Source organism: Limanda limanda, chromosome 7, assembly GCF_963576545.1.
Source record: "Limanda limanda chromosome 7, fLimLim1.1, whole genome shotgun sequence".
NCBI classification, from domain to species: domain Eukaryota; kingdom Metazoa; phylum Chordata; class Actinopteri; order Pleuronectiformes; family Pleuronectidae; genus Limanda; species Limanda limanda.
This window is the reverse complement of record NC_083642.1, coordinates 4,542,534-4,558,849: the sequence shown is the minus strand read 5'-3', so window position 1 is coordinate 4,558,849 and position 16,316 is coordinate 4,542,534. Positions and strand designations below refer to the sequence as shown.

At 40.4% G+C, this 16,316-nt stretch overlaps 2 protein-coding genes across 2 annotated transcripts; one reads left to right on the top strand and one right to left on the bottom strand.

Moving 5' to 3' along the window:
- Positions 1–4,769: 4,769 nt before the first annotated feature.
- Positions 4,770–7,309, bottom strand: zgc:56699 (uncharacterized protein LOC405758 homolog). The gene is made up of 6 exons (XM_061074106.1): positions 7,231–7,309; positions 7,033–7,139; positions 6,687–6,807; positions 6,504–6,584; positions 5,278–5,325; positions 4,770–4,777 (listed from the first exon to the last, which is right to left on the bottom strand). Exons 1-6 carry the CDS (start codon positions 7,307–7,309, stop codon positions 4,770–4,772), a joined length of 444 nt encoding a protein of 147 aa, XP_060930089.1.
- A 2,667-nt stretch (positions 7,310–9,976) lies between these two features.
- Positions 9,977–14,667, top strand: letmd1 (LETM1 domain containing 1). The gene is made up of 9 exons (XM_061074891.1): positions 9,977–10,092; positions 11,168–11,322; positions 11,913–12,028; positions 12,215–12,297; positions 12,444–12,630; positions 13,502–13,603; positions 13,741–13,893; positions 14,002–14,098; positions 14,403–14,667. Exons 1-9 carry the CDS (start codon positions 9,977–9,979, stop codon positions 14,480–14,482), a joined length of 1,089 nt encoding a protein of 362 aa, XP_060930874.1. The 3' UTR covers positions 14,483–14,667.
- Positions 14,668–16,316: the final 1,649 nt, after the last annotated feature.

Sequence of the window (16,316 nt, the reverse complement as noted above, 5' to 3'; positions counted from 1 at the left end):
TCACTAGGGCATTAAAAGAGTATTCATAGAAGACAGGTCATAGATTACGGATGTATTTATAGCTCATTAAACTTTATGAGCCTCTAGAATTTTATGGTTTTTTTACATTTGATTAGGATTCCCCATCAGCGACACTTCCACACGAAACATAAATGGAACAAGAATGACAAGTTCCAACAGTCCCTCTATGAAACCACAATTTAAATCGCCTAGAATCTGCACCGAATTGCACACACTCATAGGTATTAGTTCCATAATGCCTTTATGCCTGACTTTTTTGGAATCAAGATGCATAAATTATTGCCAGGAACATTTAAGAAGTAAAAAAGGCCCATGTTTTATCGTTCCATCAAGTTGTGAGGGCAGAGAAGTCAACCTTTTAGTGGAATTGAGTCAAAATAGTGTAAAAATATCATCTTATAAACATGAGAAATACGTTTATAATGTGTTCCTTGCGTCTTTTCCTTTTTTCTGGCAATGCAGCTTCTGTGCACATCAAACAAAATGCAAACGCATCACAGTCATCCAATGTGTCGACATCAAATTTCTGAGCCCATTGACTTTTGCCTTGGATTTAAAAGCACATATCTTATCATGTTTTGGCCGCTGTTCCTCCAGTTGAGCATCTTCATCACTGAAGCTCCTGTCATCTGTGTCCCAGGAGGGAACCATCTGTCAAGGTCGTTCAGATCTTTTCCACCTGTCACTGTAATAGAACAAGCAATAGCAACTGTCTGCCACACAGCATGAATGGATGTTAAACCCTCAGGAGCCCTGGACTGTTTTGGCCATTTAATAGTCTTTATTTTTTACCACATTACCACAGTTTACCATCCCACTGTTTGGTATCTTTGTTTTCAGGTTATAACGTGACCAGACAATTATTTTCTCACTTTGTTGCATTAAATGAACGTTAATAAATAAATAAATGATTTGAGTTTCTCTTTTTTGATTTATCACCCTCCTGATTCTGAAGCAGCCGGCCGATGCCAGGTTTGACTTTAGTTACAGATTCTCAAATTCTCCTTCGAGTTAGTAATGTAACTTAATAAACCAGTCAGAGGACTTAATAACCCTCCAAATGTTGGACTTATGTAACAAGGGCAGTTGAATAAAGTCAGCATCACCCTGATTACAGATCTCCGACTATGTGAGCGGTGTGACACTGATAACGATGGTGCGAATAAGACGGTTCTCTTATGTTCCTCAAAACTTGACTCGGTGGAAAAATAGCAGCGAGCTAGAGAGAGAGAGAGAGAGAGAGAGAGAGAGAGAGAGAGAGAGAGAGAGAGAGAGAGAGAGAGAGAGATGCACTTGGTGGCAGCTTGTCGAAGTGCAGGCGTTAATAGAAGATCACAAGCTTCGGACAGAGTTACAGGATTAGAGGGCACCTCCACTGCCCATCACACATTGTACAGGACTGGGAGAACATGAGAATGTCACAATTATAAAGCAAGACTGACAGAGGGGCTTCGGTTTCACTTGGAGGCGATGAGCCCCGGGTTTGTACCTCCTGCTTGTTTGCAACGTGACGGGGTTCATAAGGGTCACGTCTCAATGAGAACAGCAGTGTCACATTAACTCTTTCCTGTGTCACAAATCAGACAAAAGCAAATGAGCAGCAGGGCAACTCTTACTTTAAAGTGAAATATCATTTCATATTGAAATGGTTGAGGCCGGAATCTCTGGTGGTCATTCATTTACTTTAATCATCAGTGTGACCAGCTGGGGTCAAACGGGTCTCAGAAAGGTGACAGTGTATTAAAATAACATTAATTTAATTATACTCATGTTTAAAAGTCGATTTTCTTTGTTTTAAATGTCAGAGTTTTTTAGATTCTCTCCTTGCAGTGACAGGTCAAGGTCAGATGCTTAAATGTATCAAACTTCTTAGTTTTTAAGGTATTCTGTCAAAAATTTTAGCACAGGAAACTAAGATAAGATAAGATAAGGTAAGATAATATAAGATGGTCTTTTATTAGACCCATTATGGGAAAATTTACCGTGTTACAGCAGCAAAAAGAGAATAGTGAAATACACACTCACCCGGTAAAGATAATAAATAAGTAGAAAATAAAACATAAACACGAGTAACTATACAAATAGTGATTATTGCTCCTACAGCAACAAATTGCATGATTTAACATGTGGCTGGTTATGGAGCCGCTGAGACATGATACAGGAAATAAATATGATGACAATGACTTCTTCTCCAAGTGGGATGGATGAATTTAATAGAAAACAAGTTTAGACGATAGTTGTATGTACCAAAGTACATTTACTTTGTTACTGTACTTCAGAGCATTCCCATGTATATATACTTTACATGTTTTTTAAGGCGTGCTGCTAGTTTTATTAACATCTTCTATTTTATTTCTCTGTGAACTTCATATGAGCTTGTGTTTCTTCTGCTTAAATAAACTTTTTGTGCCTTTCACATATAGTTAGTTGTTGTCCTGATTATTTGTATTCAACCACTGTTAAACATAGCGACCCCTCATATACTGGATCAGGAGACTAATCACTGGAAGCTATATTTGACAAGTTGTCCATGTGAAGATAAAATCACATTCCAAAAGTGCTCAGGAAATATCAGAGATGTTCAGGTGGCAGCACCGGCTCCTACATGGAACCAATTAAAATGCTACAGTGCTTTTACTTTGAAACAGGTACATGAAGTGTTGTAAATATTTATTTCTGAGACATATTTGATCGAGACACTGAAACATGAATCCAGTGCGGCCCCGGGCCTTATCCCCCAAGTCTCAATAAAATCAGATCCATAGATTCTCTGTAATCCTGCAGTCTCACAAACAAATATAAATGAATACATTACCTCCATTGTTTTGGCCCCATTTAAATGTTGGAGCATATTCATCTATCTCTGCAAAACAAAAACACTTGTTATCTTGTGTGTTTTCAAGCGGCATCAGCTTCAAGTGTAGAAAGCAACAAGGAGCGTTGCTGACACTTGTCTTTACCAACAGCTGCTGTGCTGGGAAATTATGTGTTTTGAGATGATTCAACTTCTCACATGTCCAGTAGGACCTGAGTGGGACGCATGCGAGGGGTCACGGGGTACATGTCACAGGCATGTTAGTACAGTATGTACAGGGTTAAAACTGATAAAAGTCAAAACACATGTGGTAAACGTGGTATGGCTGTGCCCTAAAGTTAGAAGGTTAGAACCACCCACGTTTCTGTGTGCTAAATTTGCAGGAGATGTCAGCTTGGAGCAAGTGGGATGGATGAATTTAATAGAAAACAAGTTTAGACGATAGTTGTATGTACCAAAGTACATTTACTTTGTAACTGTACTTCAGAGCATTCCCATGTATATATACTTTACATGTTTTTTAAGGCGTGCTGCTAGTTTTATTAACATCTTCTATTTTATTTCTCTGTGAACTTCATATGAGCTTGTGTTTCTTCTGCTTAAATAAACTTTTTGTGCCTTTCACATATAGTTAGTTGTTGTTCTGATTATTTGCATTCAACCAGTGACCCCTCATATACTGGATCAGGAGACTAATCACTGGATGCTATATCTGACAAGTTGTCCATGTGAAGATAAAATCACATTCCAAAAGTGCTCAGGAAATATCAGAGATGTTCAGGTGGCAGCACCGGCTCCTACATGGAGCTGTGGGATCATGCTTCGAGGCAATACCCACCACTAGCTTTGGTTTGCAGGGGGGGTGATATGGCGTTGAAGCCTCCTGAGTGACCAGCTCAGGTTTCCCTCATTCAGTTAACACTCTAAATGCAGCAGATAGTAGCAGATGCATGTGAGGAGAGGTGGTGGTCCCTCGATCGATTCAAGGCCCCCGGCACAGACTCCAGGTCCGGCACGTCCCGGGGAGTCGGATCAGATCCTTACAGATGGTGACAGGGCAGCACAGAGCTCGTCTGAACACTTCTAATAATAGCCACAGCTAAAATAGACTGTCATCACATGAAGTCAATAATGCCACTTAGATAAGACAGAGCGCTGGCAGGACATCCTCACACATGGATTACCCTGGCACCCCCTCCTCACTTTGAACTCATGCAGCCTTCACCTGGAAAAGCTTCCTCAAATCTGGTACTTTCTAATCTGCCATAACTAAAAATGCTTGATAATCAGGAGCCATTTGAATCCAAAGGAGATAAATCAAAAATAATTACATTTTAAAAAAGGACGTGGGCAGAAAAGTCAGTGTCACAGGTTGTTGCTCAAAGTTAAAAATGGACTAGTAGTGCCCACTAGTGGTCGAGCTGTGAAATATGTTTGAGGAGCTCCCTGTCTCCTTATATTATTGTAGACTGCTTTTATTTTTTGATCAATAATTTTTCACTCAATTTTCATTCAGGAATTGACATGCTGTGTATTTTGATAAATTCAATAACTATTGATTTTCTTTTTACACCTTTGACCAGTGTTTTTTTTTCTCTAACAAGTAAATTTACTCCTTCGTATATAAATATAATTAAGTTTGGTGTATATTTACTTTAATTTACAGATTCGGGTACTTCGTCCTGGGATTAATTATCAACAAGCTGCTCAAATTTTGAGTCAGGGCAGATTCAACATGCCATTCAGTTTCATTAACCAACAATCAACACAAGAGGATTTCAAATTTAACAGCTTTAATATAAAAAACAATACAAATGCAGAAATAGAAAAAACATTTACTGCTTAAAACCAGATTTAAAAAACATAGAATATTAACTAAGCGCCTGACTCGTCTATAGTTTGAACGGCAGCCCTGGGAAGACCTGGATCCTCGTCACTCTGCTGAGAGACAAGAAAAGACAAGAGTTACAAAACAAAGAAAATCGTCCCCTTCAAGAACATTAAACACTCGTAGATATCATTCCCCTAAATGTGCCTGATGTTTCTCATCTCTGCATTATACCTGAAGAAAGTCAGAAAAATATATTTTGTACAAACACCCTATCTCATAATATTAAGGAAAGTGAACATGGAATCCTAGGCTTTACACGTGTGCAGCGTGTGACGGCTGCGTCGAGCTGATCTCCTGCATTTTGTAGTAATAATAAAATCTGCGTCAAATGAAATGAATTGATTCAGCCAATTAAAATGCTACAGTGCTTTTACTTTGAAACAAGTACATGAAGTGTTGTAAATATTTATTTCTGAGACGTATTTGATCGAGACACTGAAACATGAATCCAGTGCGGCCTGGGCCTTATCCCCCAAGTCTCAATAAAATCAGATCCATAGATTCTCTGTAATCCTGCAGTCTCACAAACAAATAGAAATGAATACATTACCTCCATTGTTTTGGCCCCATTTAAATGTTGGAGCATATTCATCTATCTCTGCAAAACAAAAACACTTGTTATCTTGTGTGTTTTCAAGCGGCATCAGCTTCAAGTGTAGAAAGCAACAAGGAGCGTTGCTGACACTTGTCTTTACCAACAGCTGCTGTGCTGGGAAATTATGTGTTTTGAAATGATTCAACTTCTCACATGTCCAGTAGGACCTGAGTGGGACGCATGCGAGGGGTCACGGGGTACATGTCACAGGCATGTTAGTACAGTATGTACTAGGGATGTCACGAGAACCGATACCTACGATACCTTTCGATACTAACATAACAAAACGATGCCGATGCCCAAGTTTTTGAAGTACCGTAGGCACCGTCAGCTTCGAGGCCAGCAGCTGTTAGCAACTTAGCATTAGCGTCGGTGCTGCGCCAGTCGACGTTTACATTCTGAAAACCAAGACGGCAACTGCGGCTGCAGCGTTCGCCCCACCTCGACTTGTTTATTAAAAAGGCACAAAGAGTCGAGTATGGAAGTATTTTGCGTTTGACGCCGGGTTTACACCGGACACGGAAGCAACGCCGCCGCTCCGCGCTAATCCTTAGCGCGCCGGCACATGGTTGTTTACACCGGAAGCTGAAGCGGCGCATGGGAGTGGATGGGAGTCAGCTGTTATTTAAGGCTTGGTGCGGCGCTTACGAGTCGCTTTGGCGTCGCTTCAGCGTCCGGTGTAAACCCGGCGTGAGGCAGATGTATCATTTAATGCATAACGTGTCTCACAACAAAGCGTCACTCACATGCGACCGCAACTACCGTATAACCCTCAGTATTTGCGCAGCGCAAGCACATTGAATTACTGTATATGACATTAACAACATCCAAATAATGCACTTTTTTTTTTACCGTGGTATCGAAATTGGCATCGAGAATCGTGTTATTTTACTGGTATTGGCACCGACTACTGAATTTTTGGTATCGTGACACCCCTAGTATGTACAGGGTTAAAACTGATAAGTCAAAACACATGTGGTAAACGTGGTATGGCTGTGCCCTAAAGTTAGAAGGTTAGAACCACCCACTTTTCTGTGTGCTAAATTTGCCGGAGATGTCAGCTTAGATAAGAATGAGGACTGGAAAGCGGGAAACTAGCTTTGTCCATCACCAACTTTAAAGCTCCAGTTTGTTCAATACAAAAAAAAAAAAGCAAAGAGGTTGTGGCTTTTAAATCGTACCATCATCCCAGTCCTCGGTGTTGGGGTTCACCCAGGTGCTTGCTGGGAGCTGCCTTTCCGCCTGTCCAATGGTGCCTTCACCTGTAAAAAAAAAAAAAAAGGCAGATACCTGTAAACTCACACACAGACTCAATCTGCAGGGAGAGGGAAGAGACGGTGAAGGGGAAATCTCACCGAAGCCACCAGGGCCCAGAGACATCCTGTTCTCACAGGTGTCAATGTGGCGGCTCAGCTCATTCTTGGCCATGAGGTGGCAAGCGTTGAACGGGCAGGTCTTTAGCTCTTTCGCCAGCTTGGGATGATTCTGCATCAGAGAGAGACAGACTGAACAGTTAAATGTGTCGGTCTGCCAGGAGAGACCCGTCTTCAGCCAAGTTCATCCCTGGCCTACTCAGACTTTTTACTACGCGGCTAGCAGGAAACATTTCTGGAAAGTGTCTGGAGTTCGGTGCATCTCTGAAAGCGGCTTAAGCAAAGACAATTTTAACGTTGCTGAATAAATTCTAACGTAATGTAAAGCTTGACTCACCTTCATGCATTTCATGAGGTGGTAGGGGAACCGGCAAACCCGGATCTGGTGGTTTTTGTCGTACGGACACTGCATAATCCTGTCCGGGTCCAGGTTTCCTTTCTCCTCTAAAAAACAAATAGAAAAAAGCAAACGCATTTAACACGATTAATATTTACCAAGACATAGAACATTAAGAGCGGCTATGTTGAGATTTACCAATCTCCTCCGGCAGCTGTGCCCTCTCTCTGGAAGCCCTGGGGTCAGTGGTGCTTCCAAATGTAATCGTCGTCGCCATCTTAATCTGCAGGACAATCAGAAAAATATTAGTTATCGGCTTAAATTTCATGGGACCGCCACCTCAAATCAGAACTCTACAGCTGCCATTGAAAACCGTCAGCTCTAAATAGGAGCTGTTACTGTGAACGTGTCAAATGTTAAACTTGCAAATAGGGCGATATGGAAAACAAACATATTGCGATCATTTTTTATCTAGTCAATATCTATCACGATATAAATCAAATCACTTTCTGTCATCTCTGCTTCAGAAGGTAAAAAAGATTAGTTGTAAAATGCTTTTTCACACAATTTGCAGTACACAACACTTGTACACTTCTTGTCAGACTATCTGTATCTCTGTGACCCTACTGTACAACAAAGTCATCGTCCTCCGTTTTGTCTTAGTCTGTAAAGATGTCGCTGGAGGGTTTTTTAAACATTTGTCTTTGAATGCAGCAGGAGCCCAACCATTGAACACGTGCTCCCACAGGTAATCCCGCCGCTGGGCCACATGTTCTGTCACGTGTTAGTTCACTGGTGGAGGTTGGCCCGGGTTGACCCGGGTATAGGGCCCGGGTGCGTCTTTATGAAGGACAGTGGTTTCAAACTGGGATTAAAATAGTCTCGATAGCCACAAAGTTTCTGGAAACACGAAATTGCAAGCGCCAGTGAGTGTGTCCCTGAACGTTACATGGAGGAGACAGGCGGGAGACAGGAGACAAACCGTGTCTCTGAACTTAACATGGAGGAGACAGGCGGGAGACAGGATACACACCTTGTCTCTGAACTTAACATGGAGACAGGAGACAAACCGTGTCCCTGAACTTCACATGGAGGAGAAAGGACACACACACACCCTGTCCCTGAACGTAACATGGAGGAGACGTGGCTCGCAAGAAAAAAAAAAAAAAAACAGTTGCGAGGCCCCGAGCCGTTAAAACAGTTCTAACGGTTAGAACAAACCTGTTTTGTGACTTTATAAAACGAAGGATTGTGTGTCTGTTAAGTTTTGAAGAACTTACTCTGGAGTAAACTGTCGTTATTTGTTGAAAATTGGATGGTTCCAGGTCCTGCGTGATTCCGGTCATCTGCGTCGCGGTGGATTATGCTCGGAATGGAAGCTCCGCCGTTGTTGAAACTCGATTAAACCGACGTCACTTCCTGTTTGACCCTCACTCACCTGCCGGAACCCGAATGTTAACAAACAAAATGCAAGAAAAACGTTATTTCACTTTACTCCACAATATGTTAGTTGTCTTTTATGGAGGACCATACATGACATAAGTATAAATAAATAAATGTAGAATTAAAGACAGAAAAAAATAAAAAAAGGAAAAAGGAAATTAATTAATTAATACAGAAATAAATAAATAAATACGTTTATAACAACAGCAATGTCTAAATAAATGTTTTCCACATTTATTTATTTATACTTATGTCATGTATGGTCCTCTATAGTCTTTTTCATATAGGGAATATTGTTAAAAGAAAAGAAACATACAGTGACAACAAGTTGAGGCCGGAAAGACAAATGAGACAAATACACACATATCCCTAGCATCAGTGACAGATACGATGCAGACTAAACAATAGTTTTACCCTACTTTGTTTAAAATTTAACTTTAACTAAAAACCCCATTTTTTAGTATGTCTTTATGGACCAATATAATCTGAGACCTCTTGTGTCCACATTCTGATGGTGGGTCCATACTCCTCCATCAGAGTGAAACAGCTCTCCTGGCATGAAGAAGTCCAAATTCTGTTTCCATGTCTGTATCAAGTCCTTAGAATATATGTAAGCATACAGAGTTTGACGTATGATCGAGCCTGACAGGATTTATGTACGTTCTCATCAACCACTTCTTCGGAAGTCATTTAAACCTTGTACATGTTGCCTGCTTTTTGCGCTTTCAAACCGGGCCTCTGTACGGTATGAGCGTTATTACGGTAAATGTCTGCTTTACCCTATGTGAGCGTCATTACGGCAACTGTCTGCTTTACTATGTATGTGCTGCTGTCAGACTGTACAACCAGCTGTGATCCCATTGAACACACAACATAATTCGTGCAATTTGTGCAATTTAATTTATTTAATTATTTAATATAATTATTTAATTGTATTGTTTAGTTGTTCTACTACTTAATATTTATTTGCTTATTTACTGTTTACTTTTTTTGTTTTTGCTCATTGTTGTTTTTGTTTCTTACTATGTTGTTTTGCTCTTTCTTTTGCTCTTGTTGCGCTGTGCCTGCGCTGCTGCTGTAAAACCCTCAAATTTACCCACTGTGGGACTATTAAAGGATTCTGATTCTGATTCTGATGAGCGTCATTACGGTAACTTTCTGTTTAACTGTATATGAGCGTTATTACGGTAACTTTCTGTTTTACTGTATATGAGCGTCATTACGGTAACTTTCTGTTTTACTGTACATGATTGTTATCACGGTCACTGTCTGCCTTGTTGTGTATTAGCTTCATTACGGTAACTGTCTTCTTAACTGTATAACAGCGTCAGTACGGCAACTGTCTGCTTTACCTTATACGAGCGTCATTGCGGTAACTTTCTGTTTTTTCTGTACATGGTTGTTATTACGGTAACTGTCTGCCTTGTCGTGTATTAGCGTCATTACGGTAACTGTCTGCTTTAATGTACAACAGCGTCATTACGGTAACTGCGCTTCCAACATGGCGCTGTCCTGTTCGAGCCTCTGCAGCCGTTTGTCTTTGGTCCGACTGTCCGTCCTCAGGACAAACAGGACAACGTCTGTCCTCTATTCTCCACACGCGTCCTGTCAGTCCAGGTGAGTGAGGGTCTCTTCAGCTTCACTTGTCCACGACTTGTCCCCCAGTTGTACTCTGATCTCACCGGAAGCCGTGTCGAGCTAAGCTAAGCTAGGTGTCTCTGCTGGTGTTCCTGTTCAACTATTCATTAATTAATCTGTAATATCTGAGTTCCAGATCGAGACACCTGTGATCTGTTGATGGACATGTTGAAGGTCTCACCTAGAGAACATTGTCTCAGAGGACACAGACAGTGGGGGGTGTGGTTTCTCCATGACAGCCCTGCCCATGAATTGTCCTAATTCATAAACCCTAAAATGAAAACAATCAATGTAAATATCGTGGATTTGACGAATCGGCAAAGAACATCAATATCGAGAGGCTGCAAAGTGAACAAGTTAAACTAGTTAACCTGATCACCAGTTAAACTAGAACATGTTGTGTTGTTTATCTAAAATCTTGAGTTTTTTAATAAAATGCATAAACTATTTAGGATACTTCCCTTCTCTCCACTTTCATACAACTGGCTTAATTCCAAAAGGTTGTTCTAACGTTTACAACCCAAAATTCAAAAATTAGTATTAAAACAGAGATATTTAATATGACAGCGGCACAGATGTCGTAGATATTCAAGTTTTATTACTGGTGTAAGAGGGATATACATATGGTCAGTAATTGATGTAATAAACATACACACAAACACACACATATATATATATATTTCATACCTCTGCATTTTTACAAACATTTACTTGTACTCACTGATTAACTGATTAGCTTTCGGGGTTAAAGGTCAAGGTCACGGTGGCCTCTTATTGAATGAAGACCTCATGTCTGCTTGAGGGATTTCTTCAAGTTTTGATGAGTTGTCACTCTGACTAAGATTGCAGATAAAATTATGAAACTTCAGTGGTCAAAGGTCACAGTGACTGATGTGAATCTGGTAAAAAGAGGATGTTGAAATATGTGCACATAAACTGCAGTGGTTGCAGAGGCACACAACCACAGTGCGGTTGTTCTAGTTTCCATTACCACTTTGTGAACTGGACCAAATAAAACCTAAAGTACTCATGTATACCTCTCTTTTATTTCCAGGTTGCCTCTGTGCAGATTCTACTCAACATCCAAAGCTACTCGTGGTATCGGTCGATACGTCTCCTCCCGCCTTCAACTAGTAAACCGCAAATATGAAGAGTTCCTCAAAAGAAGATTTCCCCGCTTTTATCAGCTCTACCACACCTTTATGGAAGGTAAAAACCATGGTTAACTTTCCAATACTCAAGTTTCTTAAAGTGATACTGCACTTAAATGTGTTGTTTGTTTTTAAATCACATTTATCACCAAATTAATTAAAGTAAATCTACATTAATGGGTTGAACATGGCAATAGGGGTGAAGTTACACTTTAATGAATGGGGTTGTTGTTACAGATTTTGGTCTCCAATTTTTAACAAGTCTTCATTAATAAAAAGGCTTGGTCAGCAGTAGCCTTTGATTAAATTAAAGTTCAAAATTGTTGCAGTTAACCCTTAAATCTGACTTTATTACGTACGACATTTTCAGAAATCTGTAATTTAAATTATATGTGTGTGATTGACTTTAAGATGAGGGTGTTGTTGCACTGAACTGTCTGGAGCTTCTCAAATTTCAAATATGAAATAAATGCTATTCTGACTGTATTCATCCAAACTTCACACAAGTTCATATTATCAGCTGTTGCACTCCTTATTTTCACTCAAGGCCTTTGTCTGAAGGTTGAAAAGCGCTGTCTAGATGGCAGTCCATTCCCATCAATACTTTTTATTACCATTAACATTGTTGCTGTTATTGTTCCATTCAAGGATTTAAGTTACTGTACCAAGATGCCAAAGAGGTGAGGAGGATAAAAGCAAAGATGTACTTTGATGGAGTAAAGTTCCAGGATTTGACCTACAGAGACATGGAATCACTTAGACAGGTGGGTCAGTTTGAGTGTATTTGATTAGAGCAGCAAGAGTTATTGATATGAATATATTTGTAAAATGGCACCAAGGGCTGGGAAAAAAATACAACAGCCGATTTAAAATAATCATTTGTCGCAGTCCTATACATACATACATTAATTGTCTTGTGGAAAATGAACTTACTTTTACGTTTATTCCAGTTTCGCAAAAACATGACCAAAGCCTTCCCGCTGATGGTGCTATCCATCCCTCCCTTTGCCAACTACCTGGTTTTTGTCCTGATGTGAGTTACTGTGAAATAACCATCTTTTAATTACCTTTGGCATCTTGGGTTCACATTCAGCAAAGCGAATTTGGACTTAGACTCTAAAACATCCCTCTATGTGTCTCTCCTCTCTCTCCTGTCTTCCCCCACCTGTTCAATGCCAGGTACTTTTTCCCCCGGCAGCTCCTGATCCCTCACTTCTGGACTCCCAGGCAGCAGGTGGAGTTTCGGGGGGTGTATAATTCCCTCAGGGCGCAGCACCACTGGCCGGTGCTCAAAGGCCTGGAGGTCACCAGCCGACAAGTCAAAGACAGTCAGCTGCAGAGTCGCCTTAAAGATCTGTGCACTAAAGTAAGAGATTGTATTTGTTGATGAAAATGTCCTCATACAAGCAAAGGACTCAGTTAACCTATATTTAGTTATTTGCTTGTTTATTTAACACAATAGTTAATTTGCTTAAGCTTTTAAAGTACAACTGTAAAAGCTGATCCTGTGTCAAGTATGGATGGGGGAAACAATCGATTCTTGTGAATGACGATTTAAAATCGCCATGCTGCCTCCCAAATCGAAATAAAAAATTATTTTTTAAAAACATATTTATTGGTTTATACCGGGGAGGGATATATGGGGGGAGCAAATTCACCCCAGAGCATGTTGACCAGCTCTTGTTGTTTGCACAAGAATCTAAACATACCCAAGCACTAGCTTTGCATCGCCTACATGCAAACAACAATAGCCTATTTTTTGTTTATTTCAAAGTTTATATTTTAAGTAAACTTTTATTCATTCTATTTAATTTACCTTTTATTTATTGTTTAAAAGTAGCCTAAGTGGCATACATTTCTTAATCTGTCAGTTTGTGTGCAGTTGACAGGGGCTATTCAATAATAGGGCACATTTTTATTTATTTTCTCTATTGGCTGCCTGGCAGTCATTAAGTTAATGTTAATATTTGAAATAAAACTGGTAAAGCTCTAATTGAATTTGACTGTGTTGTATTTGAAGGTATGATTCAACATTTTTCCATGGTCCAGTATTTAAAAAAAAAAAAATAACCAAAAGAAATCCCAGGAAATCGTAATATCGAATCGCAATACTTACAGAATCGCAATACATATCGTATCGCCACCTAAGTATCGTGATAGCATCGTATCGGGAGGTCCCTGCCGATTCCCGTCCCTAGTGTCAAGTGTTGCATGTGAGTTCTTCGGTGCATTTTCAGGTGAAGAGTGGATCGAGCCCTCAGGTGTCTGAGATCCTTGCCGTGCGGACCCTGTTCTCCGGACCTCCTCTGGGCATACACCGGATGGGCGTGGATCACATGGTCAGTGGGACTCCTCATTCACATGCCGCACAAAACAAACTGCTCACACGGTCGATACCCAAATGCAAAGGGCTCGGTGAAACTGAACAACTCTATAGACGAACCGTTTTTTTCTGCTTCTCTTCACGGTTAATCAGAGGCGTGTCAGCCCGCTGCTCTTCCTGACGCCCCTCCTCCCCGGCCCCCTGATCGGCCGGCGGCTGAACACTCACGCCTACGAGCTGCTGCTGCTGGACCGCGCCCTCAGCAGGATGGGCCATCAGCACCTCAGTGACTCTGAACTCAGACAGGTCAGTCCCTCTGCATACGTGTATATTCACCGGCCAGACATGATTAATATGATGAACTATGATAATCCCTCTATACGCTGTGTTTACAAATGATTTCACCCTCTCTAGGCTTGTTATCTAAGAGGACTCAACTCTGACGGTCTTGGTGTTAACCAGTGCCGGGAGTGGTTATCCCAGTGGCTTCAGGTTTCCTCCTCATTGAAAGGTATTTTCATTTCAAAATTACACTTTTTATCTCCATAGATAACTACAAAATGTCAAACTGTTCTTTTAACCCTGTGCTAGTGATCAATCAATCAATCAATCAAGTTTTATTTGTATAGCCCACATTCACAAATAACAATTCGTCTCATGGGGCTTTAACATTGTGTGACATCCTCTGTCCTTAACCCTCAACAAGAGTAAGGAAAAACTACTAAAAACCCTTTTCACTTTTCACTAGTGATGGGTCCGTCTTTTGTAAAAACCTATGTTATCCTTATCCTGCCTTTTGTTTGATTTTTTTGCAGATTCAGAGGTGTCACTGCTTTTGCACAACATTGTATTTCTGTCAGCCAACTACCCGAATGCTCTGAAAAGGTCCCACTGACAGGAAGCGTGAAGAAGTCTGCTGCTGTGATCACTCGTGCACTGGGCAGCAAAACATCCTGCAGAGCTGTTGACATCAAGCTTTTTTTGCCAAGGAAAAAAAGTTAAAAGTGTTCTTGGCAACATCTTTTTGGAAAGTAAAACACAAAGTGGGTCTGCCAATAAAGAAAACCAAACCCATTTCCACACGCTGTAGCATTGTCCTGTTTATGCCAGTTGATGTTTTTGTCTTAGCCATGAGATCTCTGTGCTGTTGAACAGAACTCAGACAAACTGGAAAAGTATGAGGACTCTGTAGTTCCACTCTGACATAAGGACAATCTCAAAAGTGTTTTTTTTTGGTTTCAAATCTAGCTCGGTGCAGTTTTACTGTTGATGATGCACTGAACTAAGTTAAGTGGTGATATAATATCTTGATTTGTTGTTGCTGTTGATTTTTTTTTATCACTTTAAGGCACAGACCTGTCATCTGTTTACTTAGTTCACCCACATTACAAAGATGCAAACACAAAGAGAAGATTGTTAGGGACAGTTCAGCAGAACGTTGTGATCTGTTAATTTTCTGCTTGTGTGGCAAATTGATTGTACACATTCCATTCACAACAATCCAAACTCTGATGCCTCACTTTCCGCTCTGCTCCTACGCGTTTTTTACTGTGGATTATACTGGTCATGGCAAAATGGCAGACAGCCCTTATAAGAGCCTTGGTGGAAGGAAAAATATTAAAAACATTAGATCACACCCTGGCTCTTAAATTGAAAAATTGAGATTGGTTGTGTGTTGGGTGAGAAGCTGAACTTGTTGTATAGGAAAAGTCAAAACTGCTGTGATGGCACTTTACTTTGTTTACGGGATGTTTTCTTGCTTTAGGGGCTGAATGACATTAACTGACCTGCTCAGACTTCTTGTGAACACATTTCATTCAAGCTTTTTGCCGATGGTACAAAGAGGAACTGCACATCCCTTGTGCTGGGGTTTGGTGTTGTGAAATGGGAAATGTCATTTACTCCATGTGCCTTTCACAAGGTACAATGCATCTGGAATATGAGTTATAGCTTTAAGTTATATTCAGTTTTTGAATCTTTAAACAAAAGCACTTCATATCATTTGCTCCAGTTTTGAATGTGGTGTTGCTGTGCCAATATTATTTATACTGCTTGTACTGTGTCTCGAATAAAAACCTACATGCTCCATTTATTTTATCGCTTTGTATTTACACTACACCCAACAGAACATTAAGATCTAATTTAAAGTCGTTAATGAAATGAAGCAGTTTGTGTCTGAGAAACTTACCTGAGTGCAGTGAAGCCATTCAAACAAATTTCTTTTGAGAATGACATCCTACAGTCATCAGTGGATCGTCACATGCTGAGAGGACTGTGACAGCATCACAAATCATCGTGACACTGTTCTCAACCCTGCTCCTCTCCTCCCCAGAGCAGGTGATGGACCCTGTGACTGTGCTGCAGTAATAACTCAAGCTTGTTTTACTAGAACAGACTAGACAAGATAAAACACTGACAAATGCAACTCGGCCAAACTGAATCCAGCAGGTTTTACAGTTACAACCCTGCATGACACAATCAGGACTTTGTTGCGTTGACAGAAAATACTCAAGATGAAAGTGTTGACCTCTACACAGACAGCAGGTCAAAACTACAAAGCAGATTCTCATCAATATTAAATACTGTCATGTAATATATGCACGTATATATACATAATATACATCCTGTAGAGATGCGTAAATAACATTTTAACTCTCTCTCTATCTCTGTCTCTCTAACACAGGGTTGGAGCTCAAGATCCTGGTTGTAAAGCTTTACATGTAAGGCTC